The following is a 14,362-nucleotide window of genomic DNA, read 5'->3' on the forward strand; positions in this document are numbered from 1 at the left end:
AATACCTATTCATAAAATTAATTTTGTGAATAGTAACAAAGAGCTTGTTACCTTACAAGGTATGCTCAGTTGCAGCCAATAAGCCAACACAAAAAAGACTCACATAAGAGAGAACTAAATATGTATTATAGAAAAAAAAAATCCTTAGACTAAATAAACTAGTTAAGCTGTAAGACAATGTAGATACTGTCACTACTTATAATTCAATCAGGCCTGAAGCCTAAATTCCCAAGATGTAAAACTTACTTGCAATGCTGAACTCATAATTATTTTTAAATAATTTAATATGAAAAGATTACCTGCTGAAATAAGGAAATTCTTTTTACAATAGTAGATGGAAAGTCTTGTTCACACACAGAGCTCTGAGAAAAAGTGTGCCACAGGCCTTCTTCTTCAAAGCAAAGTGTCTGATAGAGACCCGGGAGAGAAATCTACAAAACAAATAATGCATATTTAACAATAAAGATAGCCATTTGGACATTTTATATTTTAATTAATTTCCAAATACCAGTATGACCCTAAACCTGTAAATACTTGTGCATATCACATAATTCAATTCTATCCTTGGAGTTAAAGAAGAAAAGGGTAGATTTTAAAATTAACTATTTGTTTACCTATTCCCTGGAAACGCTAAGTCTGTAATGGTTCTATCTTTTTGGTTTTAAACTTCTAGGTTCTTTGTTTTTAAACTTTGGACTCTACCCAATTGTAGTCCTTTCTTTTAATCATGACCAGGTCCTTTTTCTATCAGTACATGCTACTGATTCACCCAGTTACTCTCACTTTCTGTTTGTTTGTTTGTTTGTTTAAACCCCTAACAATCATGCTTGCCACACCATTATTGCAATTGCTCCTGATCCCTGGTGAAGAGAAACGAAAAATAATGAACTCTGGATTTAGCAGCAAAAGACCTTGCCAAAGACCGGTCAAGGTTTTCCTTCTTGCTGCTGAGCTACATGCAGGAGGAGATGAGCCTAAGACAGAATTTCAAGGACTAGTATTTTCATTTAGCTCCCTTCAGGATCAGAGGACTTCAACCTTGACTGTTGCAGGATGAACCAAAGCAAGAAAGTGTTTTTGGTTTTAGTTTGAAATTACTTGATCTGAGAAATAACAAACTCTGAAATACCTTTAAAGATGTGCATGGAAATCTGATAAGTAGAAAACTAGTTTCCCAATTAACAGTTTATGGTTTTTAATACAATAGGAAGTGGTTTTGAAAGTCATTACATATAAGAAACCTGCAACTTAAATATTCTGTGCAATTTTTCCTCTGCATATTTTTCTATCTATAAAAGTTGTAGTACCTTGGGTAGGCTTACAGTATTTTCTAATCTCAGTAAGATGACAGGTTCATTCACATGCATTGAATTTCATTATTAGATGGGGTAGAGATGTACATGAAAAGGCTCAGAAAAATAAGATGAAATTAAAAAAAAAACAACAGGGTTTTTTTCAAGTGGATATATATTAAACCATGGTGTCTGGAAGATAGAATAAACAGTTTAAACTAACAAAATATTTCCATCTGACAAATATGAGGCCTTTTAAGTTAAATTCAACCCACCACGTGATGTATACCTTCAAAGATGCTACTGCCCAGGCTCGGTCCTGTTCTATCCAAGAGGGAATCTGGTCACGAACACTTCTTTGTGAATCCTTATTGAAGCAAGTTATGTTACACAGACAAGTTACACAATTTTTTGCGAAACACTATATTCAGTAACAAGATTGCAAAACCCATGTTTTTAATAAAAATAGCATTCACCACGGGAATCCTTCTGTGGTCTTTTGCTAAGTTCATAAATGGTGTAACAAAACTAAAGCTACCAATGATTTAAATTTGAGAATACTGTTCACATTAACATTTGCTTAACCACTTGAGCCTGAAAATATTTTATCATTTAGAGTATCTGTATGACACACTCAACTCTAAGTAGTTTTCTTTGCCATTAAAAACAAGTGGCCCAAATGACTGGCTCTCTGCATATGCACTCTGAGCAATGGACTTAAAAAAATAACTCCATTGCACATATTTGCAGTCATGAAGAAGATGGTTCTTTACACAAAAGGCAATTCTGGGGTAATTCACGAGGCAAATCATCACTTCTGGACATCTCTGCACTGATAAAGTTTGGCCACAGCTCTATTTTTCTGCTTCTCAGATGTGGGGATGGAGGAAATCATAAGGATGAACTATATAGCTTAAGCTCTAGTGGAATCTCTCTATTCACTATATAATTTTTTATAAAAAAATCTTACAGTATGCATTAACCAGTCTGACAGTCTCTGTATGGAAATGTACTTGGTTCTCTCAACCACTGAGCAACTTCAAAAGTAATCTTAAATGTTAACCAGAAAAAAGGAAAGCTTTCTTGTGAAGGGATGTCTCAGCCATGAGTTATGAAGTCTGAGAAAGAACAAAGGTAGGAAACTCAGAAGCAATTATAGGAATAAATTTGAGATGGGTCTGCAATATATATTCCAGTTAGAATTGGGGTTGAATCACGTATGTCCATAATCTTTCCAAAATATATGGGTTGTGTGTTAGGTGGGGGAGAGGTAGGACTAGTATTAAATTCCATTATAAATCAGATCTCATGTAGCTTGAAAATTACCTACAGCAAGAAAATACTTGACAATCACCAAGTTCACTGACATTTAATTGAATTATAAAGACTCCACAGAGATGAAGAGGGACTTCTATATTCACACTGAAATGCCAAACTTGTAGAGTCATCTAAGGGCTAGAAAAGCTGGGAATTTAAGGATCTTTTTAGCAGCCAGCTGCCTAAGTAAGAAAGTCTGAGTAATACATTATGTTTTAAGTGACTTGCTACTTCTGCCAGCATGCATGTGAACACAGCTAGTGTCATGGATATTCTAAAAACAAGGTACTCACACTGGTCATTTTCTTGTACCACTGGATGTACAAGATACCCTGATAGGTATCTAAAAAAGGCTAAAGATTAAAAGTAATTGTGCATGATGAAAACTACAGCTAAGCCTGATGGAAATGAGCTAGCCTGACCCTGAATGAAGAAGAAGGGGAGACTGAAAAAGAAGAGGCAAAGACTGAGCTCATTATTCCTGACTGGGCTCGCATTTCCTAAAAACACTTTTCAAAACCTTTGTCAAAATATTTGGTTCAAAGAAGGGCTATAATGGATAAGACTATAGAAAGTTTAGCTTTTTTCTCTACCCTTTTCTACTGGAAGGTTATTTTGAAAGTATACAGATTCAACAGAATTGAGGGACACTTAGTAAACTACAGCATTATTGGTCAGGCATGCAACAGAAGCTTCTTAAGCTAGCTCTGACACCTAGGAAAATACATAAATACATCTCCAGATGTAGAACTCTGAGGCTGGGGAACAAAGCATGTCAAATTTAGCAAAGTGTGTGGACAATTCCAACAATCCATACAAAAACTACAACTCATATATGACACCAGGAGGAAGAGGGATTCAGAAACACTGATTTTAGTTACAGAAGACAGCTTAAAACCTCCTCAGTCATACCACTGAAAAAACAAATTGTAATCCTGGTAACAGAAAAAGGAAAAAAAAAAAAAAAGCAACAAAGGCAAAAAGTTATGCAAATTAGAAAATGAGTTGCCACATTCAAGAAGTTTTTATATTTTTATATTACTATCTGAGAAGTTATTTGTTCTTTTAATGTATGAATACGATTAATTAAACAATATAGTAAGAATACAACTTTAACTTTTCAGGATTTAGGTAAATGTTCCATGTTTCAAGATACACAAATAAATGTAGCTTACCGATTTTCTTACAGTATCTCCAATGATCACACCTGTAAAAGTCTCCCATTCCTAGGGGGAATAAATGAACAACTCAGATAAGTCACAAGACATCTTTAAGAATAAAGATTAATCTGTAGTAGCATGTAGGCAAAACAGGAAGATAAACAAATTAAAGCCTAGATTCTGAAAGAGTTATAAGACATTTTTAAAACTCTAAGTAATACTACCAGTATGTAATTCCTTTTGCAGAATCCAAGCTAAGTGACTGCCATCCTTTATAAGAAAAAGAAACAAAAGGAGAAGCCCTATCCTTCCTCAGCACCCACAGCTCCCACCCAGATTGCCTAACTGTAGACTAGCAAGAAATAACACGTGGCTGGCAAGGACACACATACTGCCTGATAGGGTATCAGCAGCCCACACAGAACAGATAACCACAGAATCTATGTTTCAATAGTGTTTCATGTTATAGTATCCAAAAGATTCAGTTATTAGAACAGGAGGAATACTTCATATAATAGATTGGTATTATGAATACTTTGGTTGCATTAAGAAAGGGAAATGTAAGTTGAATTTATGTATGATTGAATCTTTTAGACTTGATATTTGTAACCAGGAAAATAGCTTTTAATCATTTTAAGACAGATTAGGTAAGTATTTAAAAACATACTAGAAATTACATAATCCTGTATTTGGAGGTGGTAAGAAATATACTAAAAAATCTTTGTAAGTACTGGAAGTTTTAAATAATCAGTATCTATAATTCTATGATAAAGAAATTTTTTTTATTGTTAAAGACAATAGTAACATTCCAAATGAAAAAGCCAATCAACTAGTACTACTCTGATACAGAGCACAGCATAGCTTTTTGCACCCATCAATCTACTTGAGTTCTGAAACAACTCTCTCTTTCAATTACAAACTGATGCTACTCTCCCAATTACAAAGAAAATGCTCGTGCACAGAAAAATACATGAAGGCTCCCCAGTTTTAAAACCAGAAATCATGTCATAATTATATGAAGAAAAGCAGAAGTATAATGCGTGGAGACATGTAAAACTACCTCAGAAAAATCTATACATGTTGGTTCAGAAAGAAAATGTCTCTACTAAGAGCCAAACCATTCTATAGTATAATGTTGAAGATGTACTATATATTTCTCACCACTATGCAAAAAAACTTGTAAGTGCAGAAGGTTGAACTCTTCTAGGACAGGGACTTAGAATACTAAACTCTCTATCAGCATAATAAGCAACTTCTAGCCTCATCACATTAAAAGCTTTAAAATAAATAACTTTAAAAGAACAACCACTTCAGCTTCATTTTCCTCAAGAAATATTTTGCACACTCTTTTCTTAACAATTTAATTAAAATAACTTCTACATTTCAGAGAAGTAAGAAAATAATTGATATTATTTGCCTGTTTTAATTCTTGAGTACTCAGACACTGCAGGAATGTGCACTACACGTAACCTAGATTAAGCTGGTTAAGAGCTCTAATAGCTGATGGAAAAGCATGCTAAACAATAGCAACCAACACATAAAGCAGTACTTACAAATACTTAAGAAGCCTAGGCAGCCAGGCTTTAATTTACTCAGAAAACTATTTGCAAGTTGCTGCCTTCATGACTTTATAAACTCAAGGACTAGAAAGATAAAGCAAGATATTTTCAGAAGCTGAAAAGAAATAAGAAAGATGAATTAGGGAAGTTCTAATATTGAGAGTAGCTGGGGTATGCCTCTACCAACAAGATTAATTTGAGTTAATCAGGCAGCTTCATTGCTGAAAGACTGTGGGGTTTCACCTGGTCAATCCATATGTCTGCAATAAAACTACACTGCATTCATAACATCAAAAAGTTTCAATGAAGCTTTCTTAAACCTGGTACCTTAAGCCCACATCCTTCATATAGCCAAGTTCCATTACTTCCTTCAAATGTATTATCTGATTTTTACCTTTTACCCTATAATGGACTCTCCTCTAGCGAATTGACATCTACTACCATTTGTTACTCTTTCTGGTCTTCAGCTTCTAGTACAGAAAGCCATAGCTTTGTCTCTCCATTCCATGCAGGTATTTTAGATAATTAAATATGTCTTGGCTCATGCTAAGCAGCCACGTTTAAGCAATTGTATTGAGTCAATTGTGCATATTGTTCTGCACGCAAACTTTATAGGATTAATTTCACTACACTATAGACAACTGTAACTTTGGCATCTACCTCTCAGCCAGCTAGTCTAGTCTGCCTGTAAAGGCAATGGAGAGAAGTAAGCAATTTTAGTGGTAAACCATCTGACCTATTTTCCAAAATTCATTTATGATGAAACTAACTGCTTCTTTGACAGGTCTGGTTTTTTCCTGTTTCCTGCAAAGACAGTCTAGGATAACCTGGTCAGATGAATTTTAACAGGTGTTTAAATTTTAGTTACCAATTCAATCACTACTAAAAGTACCATTTTACCAGAAACATATAAATTCACTATGAACCTCCACGTTGGACAAAAGCATTATCTAACACCCGAAGACAGGAACATGCTATTACTGAGATGTGTGCTGCCCTATGGAAATAAGCGTTAGCAGTACTTAAGCTCTGCCACAATTTTGTTGGGACTAGGGTAGCCTCTAAACAACAGGTAAATTCCCCATAAATTAGGCATTTTCAGATTATGCCTCATTCAGACTATTGTCAAAAATGTCACACGACATCTCTCAATTTTTCGTGAATATGCTAGTTATGCAGCACTCGCCTGAAAAACTGAACGGACAGCCATTTTTATTAAACGTGGTTTGAAACTATATCAACTGCATCCCACTATGCTATCAAAAATATAAACCATTCCACGATGAGTTCATCATTCCTGTCAAAGATAGGCCACTATGGTTCAAAGAATCCAATGCTTATGGGGCCAGAGAACAACATACAAGAAGGACACTCTCTGTACAGTGCACTCTTGAAGACACTGTTGCAAATGAGGACATTAATGATCACTGGTCCAGGGATTTCTTAGACACTGAAGAATCAATGGCTGAAATGCACAAAAGATAACTTCATTACTTCACCTTCCAGGAAGACTCTTTGCTTTAAGTGTCTTCAACTGCAGGTTGTAGAATCAGACTTTTACTAATTTCTGCCTAGGTCTTGCACTTCTTTTCTGCATTTCAATACCAAAGCACAATGCTCATGCAACCCTTGGTCACAGTGAAACAGGTGTGTATCCATCACTTTACTTATAAAGGAATGCCTGTATTTAACTGGAAGGATGGATAAATGTCTAGCCACATGGTGGTGGGGAACACCGATACAGCGCCTGCAAAAAACTGGAAGAACCCTCCATAAACATCTTTTTCAGACACCTATTTAAACGGCAACCATTTACCTACCTTTCTCATGGTAATTTTCACTTTGAACCTAATAAATATAAAGCTGACATACAAAAGTAACTATCATAGAAAAATAGTAGCATATGAATCCAAAATCCTCCGTCCTACACTTCTTGACAAAAACTTTTGTCTACTTATTTAGTCTTCATATTACATTTAAGTAAATCATTTGGGGATTTTCTCCTCTAACACTTACATTCTCTTGAAAAAGTTCAGGGTGCATCCCTCGTACAAAATGTAGAGCAAACATTAGCTGATCAGCCTGAAATAAAAGCAGTAAAAATGTATTTATATGTTCATCAAAAGTCACCTTTCTGGTTTTTTTCTAAGTAGCAATATTTCATTAATAAAACACCTCTAATTCCATAGTAGTGACTTTATGACACAATCCCTAATTCAAAATTGCTACATACCTCTGTAACTTGGAGACAAACGCTAACCCCAACCCTGTATCTAAGTACATCTATATTCAAGTGAAGAAGAAAAAACAGGTACTTGTAATAAAACAAACATACTAAACAGAATCCCGTATTTTTTAAACTGTGCATAGGAAATGCTTGAAATCTTCTTACAGCAAATTTTTGAAACAGAATTTAAAAAAAAACAAAACCAAACAACTGTAGCCTTCTGACTTTTTCCTAGGTCTGTTGCATCGCTTGAATTTCAACCAGTCTCTGAGCACTGGAACAATAAATCAGGAATAAGGATTTAACAGAGTCATAGGATAAACCATGCAAACATTCAAGACAATATTTTTTAAAAGAATATTGGCTTGTTAAAACCGGGATTCCTATGTCCATACACAGAAACTTTCATAAACGCATTTTACCAAAGCTGTGCTCGAAAGCGCAGACTACTGTGTAATGATGTCAATGTGAAAAACTGGAAGCTCACACTCCGGAAAATCAGGACCTCTCAGAAACCTATATTGAGGCTTCCAGTTTTCAAAGTCTTGCAGTAATCTGGAAAATGTATTTTACCAGACAATAGAGATATACTCATATTTTCTCTCATTAAAATTTTAAGTAAGCATAAGGAAGGTGGTACCTCTTTTCCTTTCAAGAAAGTGAAACATAACTGAAAAGCATAAAGCACAGGCGAATGGGAAGAAGAAAAATCAATGATGCATGGGATTGGGTTAAGTCTGCACAGTACAGGCATCTCAGCCAGCTGATAAACACAACACACCTGCACTGCTATAGAAATTAGTTCTATTCTTGATGATGATGTTTGAATTTTCCATGGTGTGGTTTCCCACATACATGCCTTATGCGTACCTCAAAATGACAGCCTGATTGTCCTTAGCTTCAGAGAATTACCACTCTGAAGAATATTAAATTACCAAGAATACTACTAAAAAATTATTTGCATGGGACTTTTCAGAAGAGACAGGACCAAATATGAGGAAGCATACTCTAGGAAATATTATGTACATGTTATAAGGTATAAGATGAATGTTTGACTAATATTGGCTTTCTCATCTCAATGCCTATTATATTTTTGAGGCCAAAATTACATAAGAGGGCCAAATTATTTTTGTTTTATCTTTATTATTACTGTTTTCTCAAACAGATGGCTTTTTACAAGCCTGACACATCAGCTCAGAAACAGACAGATATAAGAACAACATAGAACAAAAACATGGAGTAAGGGTGTTCAAGATGTTCATCATCTTTGGGATGCTCATGTGCAGTAAAAGTAACTTCAACTGCATCTGTATTTCAAATAATACAGCTGTATTATTTAATAATTTACCCAGTGATTAGGTTCCAGAATTATGGTTGACTGACTAAACAGACATACATGGCTTAGAGAGCATATCCTTACCAGTTTTAATTGCCCTTGGAATGACTGACCTTGGAAACTACCAAGAGGCTATATATAACTCAATTCATATGAGCCACAGCTGCTTTAAACTGGATTTGGGTAACTGCAGAAATGCATGATGGCAGTCACAACAAACTCTTGGCATAATTTGTATCTCTATGGATACTAATACATAAAGTTGTTGTTTGCTGCTTTAAATAGTTCCGTTTTATTAATTCTTTCAATTACAAAACCATATGGTACAAAGTATCCCCAAGGATACAATTAAAGAAAATAAAAGACATTATATTTTCTTTTTGCATGTATTTACTATTGGTTTTGTTACAGGGGTAAGACTGGAGAGCAAACAGGCCCCAACTTGCAATCAGAGTCAAACTGTGCAAAGCACTGAAGTTCTCTTTGTATTGATAAATAAACTATGTCCATGAACATCATATGACACTGAGAACAGCTGCCATGGAATGGCTGAAGTCTGCACCATTCGACTCTTTCATCTTCTCAGACAAGGTCTGTAAGCAAATCCAAATCCAAACTGCCTATTAGAATACTCCCTGGATGATTTAGGATCCAAAACTTGTATGGGAATTGTTTGGAAGAATGCTAACTGGCCCAGGCCAAACCTATGACAGCAACTATTTTGACAAATTAACAGTACAGGTGTGCCAGTTCCAGTGCTCAGGAAAATGTCTTGGCACCACTTCACTTACCAGCATACATGAAGTCTATGTACACACAAACATAAATATTAACCACAGACAGACAAATAAAACCATCCTTCCCAATTCTAACACACTTAAAAAGGCATAAACTCTATCAGCTATACCACTTATGAAGACACTAGTAAAGCCTCAGTGTCACAGTAGTCTTTAAAAATTTGCATGGATAAAAGGCAGAATCAGCAGTGGATTGCTGATGGCATGAGAACCTTATTTGTTCTCTCCACTATCAGAACATGATACTAAGCCAGATGGACCATTACTCTGAAGCTGCACGGTAACACACTTTCAGTATTTCTAAACTCCAATCTGATCATTCACAGTGAAAATCTTTCCTACTAGAAATCTCTCTGTGCCTTCCTTTTGAAATCTTTAATCTTTTCTGATATATAAAAATAGCTGTCTTCCAATATTCAAAAGATGTGATGACTTATTAGAAGGCTTCACATACTCCTGACTTCAAACACAGACATTAAATTATTTTGAGACTATTTCATGAGAATCCACTTGAACTTTGATAAACCAAAATCCTTAGAAATAAGTGCTACCTCTGCATCCTCAATATAATGTTGCTAGATTACAGGGAGAGGGGAGGAGGCGTAAAATTTTCCAAGATGTCTCCATTCTCACTGATCAAACTCCAGACTTTCATGATTTGTACTACTGCTCAAATCATCTATGCAGACCTACTATGCATTCTTCAGCCTGGTACTATGAGACAAACACCCACTGTTATGACTGTTCCATGTAAAAGTAAAAATTAAAATTGAAAGTGAAAGGCATATCTATCCTAGGTTTTCACCAAGAAAGCAAGAAGAGAAAAGCCAGCTGATTCAAATACAGAGCAAACAAGAAATACATTAAGAACATTATATGGAGGAACAGGGGAACAGAGAGAAACAAACAACCTAGCAGAGGTAGAGACCTGGTGCAGGATGTGAAAAGAGAAAGGAGAGTATTACAATGGTTTTTTCGGTTTCCTTTTTTTTTTAAAAAAAAAAAGAACAAATAATCACATAAAACCTTATCATGACAACTAGGTCAAACATTCATACTTAGGAATGCTAGAAATAAGAGCGAACAGAGTAACAGCGCTCAGAAGAATGCCAAGCCTGGGACTGGCTATGAAGCCAGAATGAGGCAGAGATGAGGAGCCAGAGGTAAAGCAGAAATAGGACTAGACTGAGAATAGCCTTGTCCATTAGAAAACTGCTCTGTGGAGAAATATGCATAAGCAGTCTTAATTCTGTCATACCCTAATTTTTAGTCCTCCTCATTTTGCATGTTAAATATTGCAAGTGTAATTTTTTTGCATTGTATTACATATGTGCTGACACAATACTGCTTATTTGAAGTAGATCAAATGTTGGTTGCTGAAAGAATACTCAAACCCAGTGCACTGTATAAAAGCCAGAAAAAAATACCATCTTACCTTAAACAAACAGCGACAAACATATTCATACACTGTATGTTTCAATGAGCCAATAAGTGACTTGATTCTTTCCTCAGTATTACTTGAATCCTAAAAAGAAAGTTTGGATTTCAAAAATTCATGTGGAAGTAAAAATCTTTTTATGTACCTCGTAAATTTCAGCAGAATGACACAAATAATCTGGACTCTATGTGACACTTACTAGTTCTAAAAACATATTATTGAACTCAGCTGAAGTTATCAATGAGCAGACAATAAAATGAGTTCATGCTGAAGCATTAAGAAATCAATATTTTGGCCTTGGATTTTTTGACTGTGAACATTATACAACATTATATATAAGGTAAATACATAGAGAATGAAATAACGGTTTCTTCTCCTAATATTAATATACTTGAAATCTCAATAGTTTTCACTTGGTAAAAAATTGCTTATGTATTAAATTACTATATTTAATGTTATTAAACAGGTATATTGACATTAAGTGTAGTTACTAAACTTTCAGCCAAATTTGGCCCAACTGAAGTAGAAAATAATAAATATACTCTGTCCTTCAAAGCTTACAGACGAAAAGACTAATTATAACAGGAGAAAACTGAAAGACAGCTAGGATACAGGAAGAAAAAAAAGGGGGGGCGGGGGGGGCGTGAGGGATGTAACAGTATGAGATTTATCAGAAACAAGTTCCTTTCTACCATGCTGGAATTTGAAGAGATGAGTTTATAAAGGAAGGCAATTTGGATTCGTAAGCTGATTTGACTAATACCTTTCCCATGTCTAAAAGATAGCTTGGGAAAAATGAAGAATTGAATAGAGGAGAAGAAAAAAAAGGAAGAAATAAAGAAACCAAAACGAGAAGTTGAGCTTTAAATAGGTAACATAATAGGCAGGAAGAAAGAAAGTTATGAAAGAGTGTGAAAGTAAGAGCAAGAAGTTAGAAGCTCATGTTGTGGAAAAGAGGTAATAGGTAAAGAACTTTAAAGAGGGCAAGTTCGCACAGTCAGAACCATGTTCCTGGTAACGATTGGAGCTGCAGTAAAGTTGTAAGCACAGATGCTAGAATAAAGGGGAATCCAAAAGCGACATGATGAAAGGCTAGTGAATGCCTTTTTAAAGTGGAAACAAAAAGAAATAAGATGAATTTTGGAGATGCTGAATAAAAAGAAAATGCATCGCTACTCAGTGTGGGTTTTTAGATCTAAAGAGTGAGGTGACAAGGAATAAATCCATAATTCTTTCAGTAAGAAGAACATCCTGGCCATTAGAATATAGAAAAGCAAAAATTGCATTTTCAACAAGACAGACTGCATGCATGCTTACAAACTGTATAAAAGTAGATAAAGTTTTGATCTTCCTTTAGGTAACTGAATCATGTAAAATATAGGTCTTTTCTTATTCTACCTCTTACTGATAGAATGAGCATTATTTGCAGATTATATCATTAGTTTGTTTAAATAAAGCCTTCAGTAAAGTTATAATCAACCTTATTTTTCCTAATTCACCTCAGACAAAGAGCAAACCTGAAATTACAAATAAGAGTTACTTTGGTTTCAGATGGCACAGCAATTTTACAATTTATATGTAACATAACATCATTAAAAATTCCATCTGCACATATTCTGAATAGCTAAAGAACAGTTCAGCATCACTAATTATTATACATTTCATCATCAGTTATTAAACATCGTTTTCTAAAAATGTCCAGAGCAACTAACAAATTCTGAGGATCAAAGCAGACTGATTCTTCTGCAGCATTAACAGCTTCAGGAAAAGAGAAAATACCTGCTCGCTTTGCAAAGCCCTTTGGAAAAGCCGCAGAAAAGCCGCCAAACTAAAACGGTACATATTATTAATTTTGGACAAGTCAGAGATAATAAAGTACATCTTGCTGGCACTCTCAGCTAAAGGGAGATAGGCATCCCTCTCCTGTGGATAAAAAACCCATACATCTATTAACAAACCAGGACATTACTGCCATCTACCGGTTATCGCATAAACATATATTCATCCCACTGAAAAAACATTTGGATGACTCGCACTGCTTTAGAAAACCGAATCCTTTCTGATTCTCCAAATTGAGGGACATGCACTCAAGACTTCAACACTGTCTTTAGATTTCAAAATTGGAAGCAATTTTCAGCAAAAAAAATCTTTAAATTATGAAGAACATTTTGGAAATTAATCTCTAGGGCACTGAGGCCTCTTCCTACCACAGAACACGTCCCAGAATTCAAGAGAAAATTTTAAACTAAACAAATTAAGAACACAGAGGAAAACTGTAATATGCTACAAAAACAGCATGCAGATTAACAGCATCACCAATCATCTAAATTTTTGCAATAGCAAGTGATATATATTAAGTAAGAACATCCATATGAGCCATACTGTTTGCAATAGTAGATGGCAAAAATAAAGTCAAAACCCATTACTTGCCAATAAGTCCTTAAGGAAAATTCCTTTAATTCAAACTGGCAGACTTTAAATTGTGTAGCTGTTCACCATGTGTAAAACAAAGGAATTTAATGACTGAAAATACTTTCTGTATTTGCATATCCCAAATATCTTTTACTCCAAAAAATTAATTTAGTGTGTTACTGATCGTATACTCCTGTGGATGTATATACCCTCCCTATATAAAAGATGACTATTTTTAGCAGGAAAAAACAGCAATCAAAGATTAAAATAGTCTTCTACCTTATCAAGGAAACTCTGAAGTCTGTGAGATTCAGCAAGTGATTCTTGGATGAGTGCACTACTTGCTTTAGTCTGATTCAAAGATTCAATCAGATCCTTATTTTCTAGTATATTGCCTTGTGATGTTGCAAGTGTCTGTAAAAAAAAAAAAAAAAAGTCATCTATGTTACATTAAAAAAGAAACATAAAGTAAGCATTTTAGAAGCTGTCCTTCATTCTGACCTGTACATATTTCTGAATCATTGAATGCATCAAGAGTGCTAGAAAGCAGGTGGTTACTCCAAAAACTGAGATGTTGTTTTAAAGAAGCATGGAAAATAAAACCCAAGAACAAACTCAAACAGTCCAGATAGCCAGGTTCTGAAACTTACGTCATCAGCAAGCTTTTGAGAATGATTTCTATGACCAGAGTCTTACACACTCATATTCCCATGGTAAATACAAATCAGGGTATTTTTTCTTCTCTTTGACTACCAGTTTGACCTGAAATTGGCTACTTGTAACTTCCTGTACCCAGTCATTCATATATTTATTTTCCTTCAAAA

At 34.9% G+C, this 14,362-nt stretch overlaps 1 protein-coding gene across 3 annotated transcripts in view; it reads right to left on the reverse strand.

The window, feature by feature from the left end:
- Positions 1-14,362, reverse strand: part of DYNC2H1 (dynein cytoplasmic 2 heavy chain 1) — a 187,834-nt gene that overhangs the window by 94,628 nt on the left and 78,844 nt on the right. For 2 of the 3 annotated variants that reach the window (XM_030042296.2, XM_030042294.2), the window contains exons 68-74: positions 13,818-13,952; positions 12,906-13,049; positions 11,124-11,213; positions 7,345-7,410; positions 3,785-3,835; positions 1,582-1,659; positions 300-431 (exon numbers count right to left, since the gene is read on the reverse strand). In XM_030042296.2, coding sequence (XP_029898156.1) covers positions 300-431; positions 1,582-1,659; positions 3,785-3,835; positions 7,345-7,410; positions 11,124-11,213; positions 12,906-13,049; positions 13,818-13,952 — 696 coding nt within the window. Of the gene's footprint in view, positions 1-299; positions 432-1,581; positions 1,660-3,784; positions 3,836-5,322; positions 5,444-7,344; positions 7,411-11,123; positions 11,214-12,905; positions 13,050-13,817; positions 13,953-14,362 lie in introns of those variants that run through there. The other variant, XR_003927498.2, reaches the window with a different exon arrangement.

The sequence above is a fragment of the Aquila chrysaetos genome, chromosome 19 (genome assembly GCF_900496995.4).
Source record: "Aquila chrysaetos chrysaetos chromosome 19, bAquChr1.4, whole genome shotgun sequence".
In the NCBI taxonomy this organism is placed as follows: Eukaryota; Metazoa; Chordata; class Aves; order Accipitriformes; family Accipitridae; genus Aquila; species Aquila chrysaetos.